Genomic DNA, 14,730 nt, shown 5'->3' on the forward strand with positions numbered 1-14,730 from the left:
TCTCCTTGTAGGTTTGAGCTCTCAGGCAGCTTTTGGGATGTTCTCTTCACCATACTTCATTCTGTCATTGGGCGTTATTCTCGTATCCTGCTCAGGATTCATCTGTTTCTTCCGTTGGGAGAAACCATTAGCCATAGTTTCCTTGTATCGTGATGTCATACACAAGTTCTGGCTCTCCAAGGAGAGTTCCATTTTAGATGACCTCCAGTCCCCAGGATGACTGTTGTGTGGCACTGTCGGTCTCTCTCTTGCCTAAGCACCTAGTTTATACTGATTTGTTCCTCAGTGCTATCTATGGTGTGATTCAAACCATCAACATAAGTTTGGACTCCAACAACCTTGTTTTTCATTCCAAGTATCTCCAATTGGGTTTTAATAGAAGCAGAATAAAATGAGGGAATCTTCTGGATTATTTTAACAACCACTGAGGAACTCCGTGCATGTGTGACTTTGACAGAAGGTACAAAGCAGAGACAAGAGGGGCATCGGAAGCCGATGGACTACTGTCAGGATCCTGGGAGGACTGCTGGGAGGTTCCATTCCGACAAGGTAAGGTGAGGGCTCCAGTTGGGATGGGAGGGGAGGAGTGGAGCAGAAATGGGGCTGGAGTTTGGGGCTGGGGGGGAAAGTCCAGGTGGAGGAAAGGGAGGCTGGGAACAACGTGGGTGACAGATAGAGGTCAGTATGCAATGTCGGCGACGAACACTGGGACCCCTTGCACATAGGTGCCGTGGGGGGTTTGAATGACCTGTAAAGCAGCTGAGCCACCCAGAGGCCTAAACCCGATGCAGGGATAGACGGTCAAGATGGGCTGCTCGGCGACAGCCTGAGGCCCAGAGGCAGGGGGTGGCTCCTGAAGCCCCAGCTCAGGCTGGGCCACGTCGGGGCCAGGGCCTTCCTGCACAGTTCCAGGCACAGGAGCTGTTTCAGAAAGAGAGGAGGCTGCGGTCTCCCAGATTTCCAGTTCCCACTGGTGGCCTGGCTCTCCATGGTGGTCCAGTTGGATGTGCAAGTCTGGTCCCGGCAAGCGTTCTGCGCCCTGTCTCTGGCCAGCGTCCCTGCGGGGCCCGCCCCCTCTGCCACGGCCTCGCCCTGGCCGCCGGCTTCCTCCCCGGCGCCGGCCTCTCTCTGCAGGACGAGCTGGCTCTGTGCCAGCTGGGGGCTGCCATCTGAAGGGTGTCACGTAAGCGGTGGGTTTTGCGGGTTGGGCTGGCTGTGCGGGCTCGTCTGCTTCCACGGAGTCTTCAGGGTCCACACCAGAGCAGCCTGGCTCCGGAGGAGGCCCACCTGAGGCTAAAAGAGAAGCAGAGTGTGAGCAGAGAGAGATAGAAGGAATTGTACCCATCAATCAGTTAGAGGATACTTTTAAAAATAAATACTCAGAGTAAATAGGGATTTTTGAAGTTACAATTATGAGAGAAGAAACAAAACTGTCCACGGAAATTTGAGAATGAAGTGGAGAAGATTTCCCAGAAAAGAAAGCAAAAATCTGAAATGACGGAAAGAGGGATAAAATATAAGAAAACTAGAGGTATATTGTCACTGAGACAGATGACCGTAAAATTTCAGAGTGCTGACGACGAAGAGTACATTCTAAAAGATTTTAGAGAGCGGGAGAAAGAGAAATAAAGGAAAGGTGACATGGAAAGGGTTAGGATTCCACATGTCTCAGAAATCAGACCTCTCAAAAGCAGCAGTTAATTCTAGAACCTAACAGAAAATGTCTTCAAAATTTCAAAGGAAATGGATTTCCCACCTAAAATTTCGTATCCAACCAAAGTTTCACTTAAGAATCAGGGAGGGTTGAATAAAGATGTTTCAGACAAGCAAGATCTTAAATAATTTCCTTTCAATGGACGCTTTATTGTTCTGCATCTATCGAACTAGACAAGATTAAAAGATTTAGGACACTCGGTGTATGAAGGGAAATGTTTTGGAGAGCAACGTGGCAATAGCCGTAAAATTCCAATTCCTCTAGAAAAGAACAAGGTGGAAGTACTGGTTTATTATAGATCAAGATGTAGTTAAAGGACTTGCTCCACTACAGAGAAACAGTAAAACAAGAAAAATAAAAACTAAAAAGAAAAGAGAAAAAAAAAAAAACCACCAGATTTGGAAAACGGGATACAACTCAAAAGAGGGAAAGGAATTTCCCAGATGATGTGGAAGCTGGGAACTGACTTACAGCAAGCAGCCCAGGTTGAAGCAGGCTATGAGAAGGTGAAACAGAGAATGCTTGATTGAGTTTGAATCTCAACAATCGGGGAGGAATTGGGGAACGAAGTAGTGATAAGTAAGCCCATAATCACCCAAGGTAAGTATTAAGTCCTGGAAAATTCAAGTTATGCAGGAAGAGGAAAGTAATCCTCCTAATATTCTCCCCGCTCCTGGGCATTGGGGGAGGGACAGAGGGTGTGTGTCCTGGGGAGTGTGTGGCCTGGCGCTTGGGTGATTGGTGGTGGGGCTGGCAATGTTTAAACTACAGCTAAATATTCCTCTGCTCTAGAGGGAAGACCGTAACTAAACCCTAAATGGGAAAAGAAATAGCAGGAGTGTATGCATGTTATTTAAAGAATGAGAGGGAATGCTAAAAAGTTGGCTACACACATGGAGGTGGTGTTCCCAAAGCCCAAAGGTGTGGGAGATTGAGAAGGAGCAGGAGGTGCTGCATTTCATAACACGCCACATTTGCCTCTTGAAGTTCTGTAAGTCAATACCGAAGGTAAAGTAAACATCCAGAAAAAATGAAAAAGAGAGTGGCAGGCGTTTGACGTACCTTGATTAGTGGCCATGGAGCGAGGTCGCTTCGAACGCCTTGGTTCCTCCATGAGCAATCTGCGGGAGCGGGTGGGGAGAAAAACACATCAGTAGAGTGAAACCACAGCCTGACAAGGCAGGGGGGTGGCCGTGGCCTTTCTAGGAGAATGAGGATTGTGTCCCCAGCTGCACCCTTCCAAGCTCTATCCACCCCTCAGGGACCACCCAGACACACACCTGATCTTCCTACAGCTGGCTCCGGAGATCTGAAAATTAGGAGACTCTTCGACGAAGAGAGGCCCGAGGAGCTGGAGGTGTCCACAGGTTCACCGCTGTAGCTCTGAGCTCGTCCTCCCCAGCCAGGCAGGCAAGGCAGGAGGGAGCGCGCAGCAGGTTCTGGCGGGGAGCCCTGCAGAAAGCCGAATGCTGGAAGCCGAGCAGGGGCCCTCTTATATGGCAGCAAGGCAATCAAGTAAGGGACAGGCGTGGTCAGAGGGGGGCTGGCTGGGGCGGGCCTGGCTGGGCTTGGAAGGTGCACTGGGCCAGTTCCCTGCCTGTCAAATGGGGCCCCGCTTAGATGCCGCCGTTTCTAGACATCAATGGTTGACTGATTAATCTAATCATTGAGGAAAAATATGCATAATCACCTTAAAGTGTCAGCGAAACGGAGGTGTGGTGCCCTGAAAGTGGCAAATAGGAAGATGTGACTAGATTAGATCTGAGCATGTTCAAGGCAAGCATCCAAAGGGGGCATATTTGGGGTGAAATCTCGAATACAAACTTTGAAATTAGTCACGCGGAACCGCGCTGGGAGAGGCAGGGGAGTGAAGAAAGTGTGCTGAGGCCCGGCCTGCAAGGGAGACCAGCACATTCTGGGAATGGAGAGGAGGCCAGGGCCGGGTCCAGAAGTGGTGCGAGGTGGAGGCAGGGGCCGCGCAGGAGCTGGTCTTGTTCCGAGGCAGCAGAAAACCGTGATAAGGGTGTCCTGCAGTGGGTTACCATTTCAAAAACGACAAGCAGGGCTGTGAAGGAGAGCCAACCCAGGGTCCACAGAATAACTCAGGAGAGGCAAGAAGGCTATTGCAGCCCTCGGGGTCGGGCGCACGGTCCTATACACTAGGACTGGGGGTGGCAGAGGAGGAGAAATTTCCCTGGTGGGAGAGAAATTTACAAGAGAAAGCGAGACCCAGTGTGGAAAGGCCTTGGAGAAGAGACTGCAGCCTTGGTAGCCCGCCCGTTCATTCAGACAGAGGTGGACCAAGAACCTGCTCTGAATGGGAAGATGCGGAGCTTGGCTTGCGCACATCGGGTTGAAGTCGCCTTTGGGCTGCCGAGGGAAGATGTCAAACGGCCTTTTGTGAAAAGAGTCGAGCTCAGAGCGGTGGCGATGGGGCTGCAGATGCCTGTGAGACACACACCACTGGCGTTTATTGCTGTGGGTGCACACACGGGTAGAGGAAGATAGCAGGAAACACACCAGGACACTGGAGGGGAACCCACAGTGGGTTAGTTGGTTGCTTTGCATACTTGTTTTTTAGAGAGACGGGTTCTCGTCCTGTAGCCCAGGCTGGAGTGCAGTGGCGCGATCTCGGCTCACTGCGGCTACTTGGGAGGCTGAGATAGGAGAATTGGTTCAAGTGATTCTCCTGTGTGGGCCTCCGGAGTAGCTGGACTAGAGATTCGCGCCACCACATCGGGATAATTTTTGTATTTTTTGTAGAGATGAGTTTTCGCTATGTGCTTAGGCTTGTCTAGAACTTTTGAACTCAAGCGTTCCTCCCTGTTCAATCCTCCCAAGTAGCTGGGACCACAGGTGCAAGCCACCGTGCCTGACTAATTATTGTCTTTTTCGCTTTTATTTTGTGTGGAGTTTAGGTTTTGCTATGTTGCTCTGGCTAATCTCAAACTCCTGGCCTCAAGCAATCCTCCTGCCTTGGCCTCCTAAATCACTGGGATTACAGGCATAAGCCGTCACGCCCAGCTCCCATAGTGTTGTTTAAAAAATTCTGGCCAGGCATGGTGGCTCATGTCTGTAATCCCAAAACTTTGGGAGATGGAGGTGAGAGGATCACTTCAGCACAGGAGTTTGAGATGAGCCCGGGCTACGTGGCAAAATCCCATCTCTCCAAAAAAAAAAAAAAAAAAATTACCCGTGTGTTGTGGTGCCTGCCTTTGGGTCCCATTCACTAGGAAAGCTGAGGTGGGAGGCTTGCTTGAGTCTAGGAGATGAAGACTGCAGTGAACCCAGATTGCGTGGCTGCATTCCAGACTGGGACACAGAGTGACACCTTGTCACAAAAAAAAAAATGTTGGGGGGGTATATATAATACAATTCCAGTTAGATTCTCAGTATTTTTTGTTTTTGTTGTTTCTTTTGTTTCTTAAAAGGTCCACTTTATTAAGGTACAATTTATACATTGTAAAACGCATCCACTTGCAGCACACCATTTGGTGAGTTTTGATAAACATGTAGACATGGGTAACCACCTCCACAATTAAAAAAAGAATAATTTCCTCACGGGGACAGTTCCCTTGTGCCCTTTGCCGTAAGCCCCCTTCCCCCATCCTCTTCCCAAGGCAACCACTGATCCGCTTTTCATCTCTACAGATTATTTTTCCTGTTCCAGAATTTCACATAAATGGAAGCATACAGGATCCCCTTTTCTCTGCCTGGTCTCTCTTGATTGACATAATGTTGTTGCGGTCCATCTATGTTGCAGAATGCAGGCGTCATTCATTCATTTTCATTGATGAGCGGTGTCCCATTCCACAAATAATCGACCCTTTGTTTATCCAGTCACTACCAGCTGACAGACAGGTTGATTGGGTTGTTTCCAGTTTGGGGCTATTAGGAATCAAAAGGCTAAGAATACTAGTGTACAAGTCTTTGGATACACATATCCTTCCATTTTAGTTGGGTAGATATCAACAAGTGAAATTTCTGGGTCAAATATCAAGAGTTATTTTTAGTGTTTTTACACATTATCAATTTGCTTTCCAAGTTGATTGTGGGATTTTACATTCCTTCCTGAAGCGTATTGGGGTTTTAGGTGTTCCACTCTCCCTGCCAACTCTTGGTGTTGTTGATTCTTTTTCTCTAAGCCACTCTAGTGTCTATGGAGTGGGGTCTCATTGAGGTTCTAACTTGCCTTTCCTTGATGACTAATGATGCGCTTAATAGATTTTTTAAAATAAGTGTTTTCATTTTAGAATAGTTTCAGACTTACAGAAAAGTTGGAGGAAACACACAAAGTTCTCATCTGCCCTAAATTTACCCTGTTCCTAGGATCTTACAGTGGGGTACATTTGTCCTAATTATTATGGCAATAATAATTGTTGGTACGTTAATCACTCTAATACATCATTATTAACTAAAGTCTATGTTTGGTCCCGATTTCCTTGGTTTCGACCTAACATACCTTTTCTGTCCCAAGACCCCATCCAGGGTACCACATTACAATTAGTCATGGCTTCTCTTGGCTGTGACAGTTTCTCACACTTGCCTTGTTTTTGATGACCTTGACACTTTGAATACCATTCTGATATACTGTAGGATGTCCTCTCCTGACATTTGTCTGATGTATTCCTGATGATCTGACTGGAATTACATGTTTTTGTAGGGAAGATTGCAGAGGGGAAGTGTCATTCCCATCCCATCCTGACTAGAGTACACACCATCATCATGGCTTATCACTGCTCCTATTAGTCCTGGTCACCTGGCCGGGGCAGTGTTGATTAGGTTTGTCCTCCATAAAGTGATTTTCCCACCTCTTTCTCTACTGTACTTTTTGGAAGTCACTACCTATAGGCTATACTTTAAAAAAGGAAAGTGATAGTTTACCTCTTTGCCAGGGAATAGCAACCTAAATTATTTGGAGTTCTCCTGCGTGGAGTGGAGGATTTGCCTATTCTTCCCCATGTGTTTATTTATTTAATCGTTTATTTATATCAGTATGGACTTACGGACATATATTGTACGCTTTGGTTTACAACCCAATACTGCAGGGGATGAATTATTTAATAATTGAGCTACTTATTTTATTAAATATTTTACTTAAATACTTAATTATTAATTATGTAGTTAATTACTTTGGTACTCAAAGTTACCAGCCTTGGCCACCAGGAGCTACGGTAGTTCCCTTCTGTGTCTTTTTGTCAACCTCCCATCACCGTGACTTCTGTTTTCATTTGGTTGTGGACTGCTCCTTTCTCCCTGGCACCACAGGATGCTCCATGCTTATTTGTATATTCTCATCCTTATTGGGGTTTCATGTGCTCACTAGCCACACCCATAGATTCTTTCGTGAAGTTTCTGTTCAAAATTTTTATCTTTTTTATTGGGTTGGCTTTTTTTTTTTTTTTCTTTTTTTCATTTTGAGACAATGTTTTGCTCTTATCACCCGGGCTGGAGGGCAGTAGCATGATCTTGGGTCACTGCAATGGAGCAATCTTGGCTTACTGCAACCTCCGCCTCCAGGGTTAAAAGGATCCTCCTGCCTCAGGCTTCTGAGTAGCTGGGAATGCAGGGGCCCACCACCATGCCTGGCAAGTTTTTGTATTTTTATTAAAGACTGGATTTTGCCATGTTGGCCAGGCTGGTCTCAAACTCCTGACCTCAGGCGATCCACACACCTCGGCTTCCCAAAGTGCTGAGATTACAGACGTGAGCCACAGCGCCCGGCCCTTATTGGGTTGACTATCTATTATTGAGTTGTAAGAGTTCGCTGTGCATTATAGATTCATGTCTTTGATTAAGATACATATTGTGAATATGTTTTCCCAGGCTACGGCTTGCCTTTTCATTTTGTTAACAGTGTCTTTCAAAGAACAGATGTTACTTGTAATAAGGCCCAGTGTCTCAAGCTGGAATTCCCAGGAAACCAACAGTGAGATGGACATTAGAGTGCAGAAGATGTATAAGGTGTGCCTTTTAGGGATGTGGGAGGGAAGAAAGCAGGACCGCACAGTCTCAATGCTGTGCCTCAGCCGACCCCATGGGGTGTTCTTATGGTAAAGTGTGCTACTAGAGCTGTTCTGATTTGTGGCGACAGGGCCAGGCTTTAATGTCCCCACTGAATGTCCCTGGATGGAAGCTTCCTGGTGGATGGGTGTGTCTGTGGGTAAGGACGGGGGAGGGTCTTCAGCCAAGGCACTCCCTTAGAGTCCATCTCCAAGGGCTGAGGGCTGTCCCGTGGCAGTTCTCATAACTGAGATCACAAATCCTTTATTTCTGAAGAAGAGTCTGGTGGCAAATCACAGTGCCCATTGCATAAATTGCATCAATGCTTTCTTGTACAATTCATGTTTTTTATGTGCCATCCAAGGAATCTTTGCCTACTCCAAAGTGATGAGGACTTTTGCCATATTTTCTTCTGGAAGTTTTACAGTTTTTGCTTTTACCCATAGGTTAACAAAGCATTTTTGTTAATTTTTGTGTAGATGTTGAAGTAAAGTTTGAGATTTGTATTTTTAATTATGGGTATCCGATTTGCTCCAGCATGATTTGTTAAAAGGAATGCTGGTCGTTTATTTCTCCCTTGAAAGTGGATGACATGTTTTAAATTTTAGGGGGAGAATGAAGGTTTAGGGGAAAAACGCCATAAAAAAGAATAACGGTGAGTTCAACCTTTCCCAGCTATCAAAATGCTACGGCATTGGCCAAGGAATAGTTGTATTATTGGATGAGAATAGATCAGAAACTTGTATCAGCTAACAATAGATAACATCTATTGGACACTGCCATGTGCTGAGCATTATTTTCAGTAGTTTTCACATATTCATGCGTTCAGTCCTCCCAACATTAGTGTGTAAGATGATTGTCTAAAGCAAAAATAGTAAGTAATATATGGTGGGTTTTAGAACACATGAAAAGTAACATCTATAACAAGCAAAGCCCAAAGGAGAGAGGACTGAAAGCATGTCATGGTAGTCCTTACACTCTACGTGAAGTAGTATAATATTACGCAAAGTTCCAAAAGAGAACGCTGCCACAGGCATGGTTTTACTGGTTTGTTCTCCTAAACATTCATTGAAGAAATAACACCAATTCTACGGAAATTCTGGTGGAACAACTATTTTGAAAGAAGAGGTTTGGCTGAGGCCGCATGGTATGAAAAGCGAATGAAAGGAAAAATGTACAACCTAAATGGCTTTGAACGGGTTGGGCATTGTTAGATACAATACGAATGGAGACCGGAGAGCGTAGACATTAGTTTTCTACCTTTTCTCCTGGTTTAAGTAAACGCATTTTATCTTTATAATTTGTGAAATTTTAGTGAAAGAACTGTGGTAGAAAATAAGTCTTAACAGAAGGTTTATTTAAAAGGATTGAATACACAAAAAAATCTTTGATGTAAAACGTTATCTTTATTTGACTTGGACATTTACAAATGAGTGAAAATCAGCTAATAAAAGCCTACTTAATAAAATACAAGCTACAATACAAAATACAAAAATTCATAATACACCTTTTATCAAACTCTGAAAAGATGGGAACTACCTCAACTTAAACATCTATGAGAAACCTACAGCACACATCTTGGTTAATGGCGAAACATTCAAAATATTCCCATTAAAGCCAGGAGGAAGCCAAGGACGCAGCCATCAAATTACTGATTCCTTCTTTCGCGTTTTCAGGTGTCGTGCACTCTCCTTGTTTCAGTTAACCGCCCCCACACCTTTTGTTTCATTCATCAAATGTCCTTGGATCCCCTTTTCCCTCAATCTGTTTGAAATTTTACATTCTATTCCAATTCATCGAGTGGCTCCCAGTGGGCTCCTACATTGCGACTGAAAAATGTGTCAGAGTCTGGAGTTTCATTGCTCTTCTATTCAGCCACTCTAACATCTCCGGGCACTAGACAAGAACTTTAGTAACTTCTAGCTCCTTCTGAATTTTCCCATGCCCCACCTGTCTATGTCAAAGTCTTCTGGAATTTTAATTCTAGGCCATCCATCTTTCTTCCAGAATCATACTTCTCTAGAGTTAAGAACACAGTTTCCTAATTTGTTGCTTACTGACACTTGTTGCCTCCCACTCGTTCCAGGTTGTCTGGCTTGGCTTTTTCCTGGCCGATAACCATGACTTGTACTTTCACTGTACAAAACAGTTCCGTTCCATTCCGATGGCCTCGTACAGAAAGGGGGCTTAGCAGCTTGCACATTATAAGTTGTGTACTCTAAGTTCAGGGGAAGCTCAGGCTTCAGGTCCAGTCTGAGTAGGATTCTGCCTTCTTCTGCATGTTTTCCATGCCATTCCTCCTTTCATGTGGCCTTGCCTTTGAGCTGACACTGTCTGCCTCCTTCTCTCCCCAACAATTTCTTTGATTGCTCGCAGAACACTAGATTGAGAGTGATTTCCCTCTCGAAGTTCTGAGGATATTTCACCGTTGCTTTCCATAGTCATCCACGCTGTCAGTCAGAGTGTAATGTCACGCTAATTCTGCTCTCCTTGTAGGTTTGAGCTCTCAGGCAGCTTTTGGGATGTTCTCTTCACCATACTTCATTCTGTCATTGGGCGTTATTCTCGTATCCTGCTCAGGATTCATCTGTTTCTTCCGTTGGGAGAAACCATTAGCCATAGTTTCCTTGTACCGTGATGTCATACACAAGTTCTGGCTCTCCAAGGAGAGTTCCATTTTAGATGACCTCCAGTCCCCAGGATGACTGTTGTGTGGCACTGTCGGTCTCTCTCTTGCCTAAGCACCTAGTTTATACTGATTTGTTCCTCTGTCCTATCTACTGTGTGATTGAAACCATCAACATAAGTTTGGACTCCAACAACCTTGTTTTTCATTCCAAGTATCTCCAATTGGGTTTTAATAGAAGCAGAATAAAATGAGGGAATCTTCTGGATTATTTTAACAACCACTGAGGAACTCCGTGCATGTGTGACTTTGACAGAAGGTACAAAGCAGAGACAAGAGGGGCATCGGAAGCCGATGGACTACTGTCAGGATCCTGGGAGGACTGCTGGGAGGTTCCATTCCGACAAGGTAAGGTGAGGGCTCCAGTTGGGATGGGAGCGGAGGAGTGGAGCAGAAATGGGGCTGGAGTTTGGGGCTGGGGGGGAAAGTCCAGGTGGAGGAAAGGGAGGCTGGGAACAACGTGGGTGACAGACAGAGGTCAGTATGCAATGTCGGCGACGAACACTGGGACCCCTTGCACATAGGTGCCGTGGGGGGTTTGAATGACCTGTAAAGCAGCTGAGCCACCCAGAGGCCTAAACCCGATGCAGGGATAGACGGTCAAGATGGGCTGCCCGGCGACAGCCTGAGGCCCAGAGGCAGGGGGTGGCTCCTGAAGCCCCAGCTCAGGCTGGACCACGTCGGGGCCAGGGCCTTCCTGCACAGTTCCAGGCACAGGAGCTGTTTCAGAAAGAGAGGAGGCTGCGGTCTCCCAGATTTCCAGTTCCCACTGGTGGCCTGGCTCTCCATGGTGGTCCAGTTGGATGTGCAAGTCCGGTCCCGGCAAGCGTTCTGCGCCCTGTCTCTGGCCAGCGTCCCTGCGGGGCCCGCCCCCTCTGCCACGGCCTCGCCCTGGCCGCCGGCTTCCTCCCCGGCGCCGGCCTCTCTCTGCAGGACGAGCTGGCTCTGTGCCAGCTGGGGGCTGCCATCTGAAGGGTGTCACGTAAGCGGTGGGTTTTGCGGGTTGGGCTGGCTGTGCGGGCTCGTCTGCTTCCACGGAGTCTTCAGGGTCCACACCAGAGCAGCCTGGCTCCGGAGGAGGCCCACCTGAGGCTAAAAGAGAAGCAGAGTGTGAGCAGAGAGAGATAGAAGGAATTGTACCCATCAATCAGTTAGAGGATACTTTTAAAAATAAATACTCAGAGTAAATAGGGATTTTTGAAGTTACAATTATGAGAGAAGAAACAAAACTGTCCACGGAAATCTGAGAATGAAGTGGAGAAGATTTCCCAGAAAAGAAAGCAAAAATCTGAAATGACGGAAAGAGGGATAAAATATAAGAAAACTAGAGGTATATTGTCACTGAGACAGATGACCGTAAAATTTCAGAGTGCTGACAACGAAGAGTACATTCTAAAAGATTTTAGAGAGCGGGAGAAAGAGAAATAAAGGAAAGGTGACATGGAAAGGGTTAGGATTCCACATGTCTCAGAAATCAGACCTCTCAAAAGCAGCAGTTAATTCTAGAACCTAACAGAAAATGTCTTCAAAATTTCAAAGGAAATGGATTTCCCACCTAAAATTTCGTATCCAACCAAAGTTTCACTTAAGAATCAGGGAGGGTTGAATAAAGATGTTTCAGACAAGCAAGATCTTAAATAATTTCCTTTCAATGGACGCTTTATTGTTCTGCATCTATCGAACTAGACAAGATTAAAAGATTTAGGACACTCGGTGTATGAAGGGAAATGTTTTGGAGAGCAACATGGCAATAGACGTAAAATTTCAATTCCTCTAGAAAAGAACAAGGTGGAAGTACTGGTTTATTATAGATCAAGATGTAGTAAAAGGACTTGCTCCACTACAGAGAAACAGTAAAACAAGAAAAATAAAAACTAAAAAGAAAAAAACAAAACAAAACAAAAAAAACCACCAGATTTGGGAAACGGGATACAACTCAAAAGAGGGAAAGGAATTTCCCAGATGATGTGGAAGCTGGGAACTGACTTACAGCAAGCAGCCCAGGTTGAAGCAGGCTATGAGAAGGTGAAACAGAGAATGCTTGATTGAGTTTGAATCTCAACAATCGGGGAGGAATTGGGGAACGAAGTAGTGATAAGTAAGCCCATAATCACCCAAGGTAAGTATTAAGTCCTGGAAAATTCAAGTTATGCAGGAAGAGGAAAATAATCCTCCTAATATTCTCCCCGCTCCTGGGCATTGGGGGAGGGACAGAGGGTGTGTGTCCTGGGGAGTGTGTGGCCTGGCGCTTGGGTGATTGGTGGTGGGGCTGGCAATGTTTAAACTACAGCTAAATATTCCTCTGCTCTAGAGGGAAGACCGTAACTAAACCCTAAATGGGAAAAGAAATAGCAGGAGTGTATGCATGTTATTTAAAGAATGAGAGGGAATGCTAAAAAGTTGGCTACACACATGGAGGTGGTGTTCCCAAAGCCCAAAGGTGTGGGAGATTGAGAAGGAGCAGGAGGTGCTGCATTTCATAACACGCCACATTTGCCTCTTGAAGTTCTGTAAGTCAATACCGAAGGTAAAGTAAACATCCAGAAAAAATGAAAAAGAGAGTGGCAGGCGTTTGACGTACCTTGATTAGTGGCCATGGAGCGAGGTCGCTTCGAACGCCTTGGTTCCTCCATGAGCAATCTGCGGGAGCGGGTGGGGAGAAAAACACATCAGTAGAGTGAAACCACAGCCTGACAAGGCAGGGGGGTGGCCGTGGCCTTTCTAGGAGAATGAGGATTGTGTCCCCAGCTGCACCCTTCCAAGCTCTATCCACCCCTCAGGGACCACCCAGACACACACCTGATCTTCGTACAGCTGGCTCCGGAGATCTGAAAATTAGGAGACTCTTCGACGAAGAGAGGCCCGAGGAGCTGGAGGTGTCCACAGGTTCACCGCTGTAGCTCTGAGCTCGTCCTCCCCAGCCAGGCAGGCAAGGCAGGAGGGAGCGCGCAGCAGGTTCTGGCGGGGAGCCCTGCAGAAAGCCGAATGCTGGAAGCCGAGCCGGGGCCCTCTTATATGGCAGCAAGGCAATCAAGTAAGGGACAGGCGTGGTCAGAGGGGGGCTGGCTGGGGCGGGCCTGGCTGGGCTTGGAAGGTGCACTGGGCCAGTTCCCTGCCTGTCAAATGGGGCCCCGCTTAGATGCCGCCGTTTCTAGACATCAATGGTTGACTGATTAATCTAATCATTGAGGAAAAATATGCATAATCACCTTAAAGTGTCAGCGAAACGGAGGTGTGGTGCCCTGAAAGTGGCAAATAGGAAGATGTGACTAGATTAGATCTGAGCATGTTCAAGGCAAGCATCCAAAGGGGGCATATTTGGGGTGAAATCTCGAATACAAACTTTGAAATTAGTCACGCGGAACCGCGCTGGGAGAGGCAGGGGAGTGAAGAAAGTGTGCTGAGGCCCGGCCTGCAAGGGAGACCAGCACATTCTGGGAATGGAGAGGAGGCCAGGGCCGGGTCCAGAAGTGGTGCGAGGTGGAGGCAGGGGCCGCGCAGGAGCTGGTCTTGTTCCGAGGCAGCAGAAAACCGTGATAAGGGTGTCCTGCAGTGGGTTACCATTTCAAAAACGACAAGCAGGGCTGTGAAGGAGAGCCAACCCAGGGTCCACAGAATAACTCAGGAGAGGCAAGAAGGCTATTGCAGCCCTCGGGGTCGGGCACACGGTCCTATACACTAGGACTGGGGGTGGCAGAGGAGGAGAAATTTCCCTGGTGGGAGAGAAATTTACAAGAGAAAGCGAGACCCAGTGTGGAAAGGCCTTGGAGAAGAGACTGCAGCCTTGGTAGCCCGCCCGTTCATTCAGACAGAGGTGGACCAAGAACCTGCTCTGAATGGGAAGATGCGGAGCTTGGCTTGCGCACATCGGGTTGAAGTCGCCTTTGGGCTGCCGAGGGAAGATGTCAAACGGCCTTTTGTGAAAAGAGTCGAGCTCAGAGCGGTGGCGATGGGGCTGCAGATGCCTGTGAGACACACACCACTGGCGTTTATTGCTGTGGGTGCACACACGGGTAGAGGAAGATAGCAGGAAACACACCAGGACACTGGAGGGGAACCCACAGTGGGTTAGTTGGTTGCTTTGCATACTTGTTTTTTACAGAGACGGGTTCTCGTCCTGTAGCCCAGGCTGGAGTGCAGTGGCGCGATCTCGGCTCACTGCGGCTACTTGGGAGGCTGAGATAGGAGAATTGGTTCAAGTGATTCTCCTGTGTGGGCCTCCGGAGTAGCTGGACTAGAGATTCGCGCCACCACATCGGGATAATTTTTGTATTTTTTGTAGAGATGAGTTTTCGCTATGTGCTTAGGCTTGTCTAGAACTTTTGAA

The 14,730-nt window shown here is 46.9% G+C and overlaps 2 protein-coding genes across 2 annotated transcripts; both read right to left on the reverse strand.

Moving 5' to 3' along the window:
* Window positions 1–591: 591 nt before the first annotated feature.
* LOC134732554 (proline-rich protein 20E-like) lies at window positions 592–2,828 on the reverse strand. Its single transcript, XM_063618488.1, has 2 exons — window positions 2,777–2,828; window positions 592–1,293 (listed from the first exon to the last, which is right to left on the reverse strand). Exons 1-2 carry the CDS (start codon window positions 2,826–2,828, stop codon window positions 680–682), a joined length of 666 nt encoding a protein of 221 aa, XP_063474558.1. The 3' UTR covers window positions 592–679.
* An 8,053-nt stretch (window positions 2,829–10,881) lies between these two features.
* On the reverse strand, window positions 10,882–13,036 carry LOC129463467 (proline-rich protein 20E-like). Its single transcript, XM_055244022.2, has 2 exons — window positions 12,985–13,036; window positions 10,882–11,495 (listed from the first exon to the last, which is right to left on the reverse strand). The coding sequence occupies exons 1-2, from the start codon at window positions 13,034–13,036 to the stop codon at window positions 10,882–10,884; spliced, it is 666 nt and encodes a 221-aa protein (XP_055099997.2).
* Between the last annotated feature and the right edge of the window lie 1,694 nt (window positions 13,037–14,730).

The sequence above is a fragment of the Symphalangus syndactylus genome, chromosome 15 (genome assembly GCF_028878055.3).
Source record: "Symphalangus syndactylus isolate Jambi chromosome 15, NHGRI_mSymSyn1-v2.1_pri, whole genome shotgun sequence".
Classification (NCBI taxonomy): Eukaryota; Metazoa; Chordata; class Mammalia; order Primates; family Hylobatidae; genus Symphalangus; species Symphalangus syndactylus.

Bases quoted from the DNA above. Each gene is read 5' to 3' on its own strand.
- LOC134732554 (XM_063618488.1), bottom strand. From the start codon at position 2,828: ATGGAGGAACCAAGGCGTTCGAAGCGACCTCGCTCCATGGCCACTAAT. The intron at 1,294-2,776 runs GTACGTCAAACG...CTTCTCTTTTAG, and splicing joins CTCCATGGCCACTAATCAAG to CCTCAGGTGGGCCTCCTCCG.
- LOC129463467 (XM_055244022.2), bottom strand. From the start codon at position 13,036: ATGGAGGAACCAAGGCGTTCGAAGCGACCTCGCTCCATGGCCACTAAT. The intron at 11,496-12,984 runs GTACGTCAAACG...CTTCTCTTTTAG, and splicing joins CTCCATGGCCACTAATCAAG to CCTCAGGTGGGCCTCCTCCG.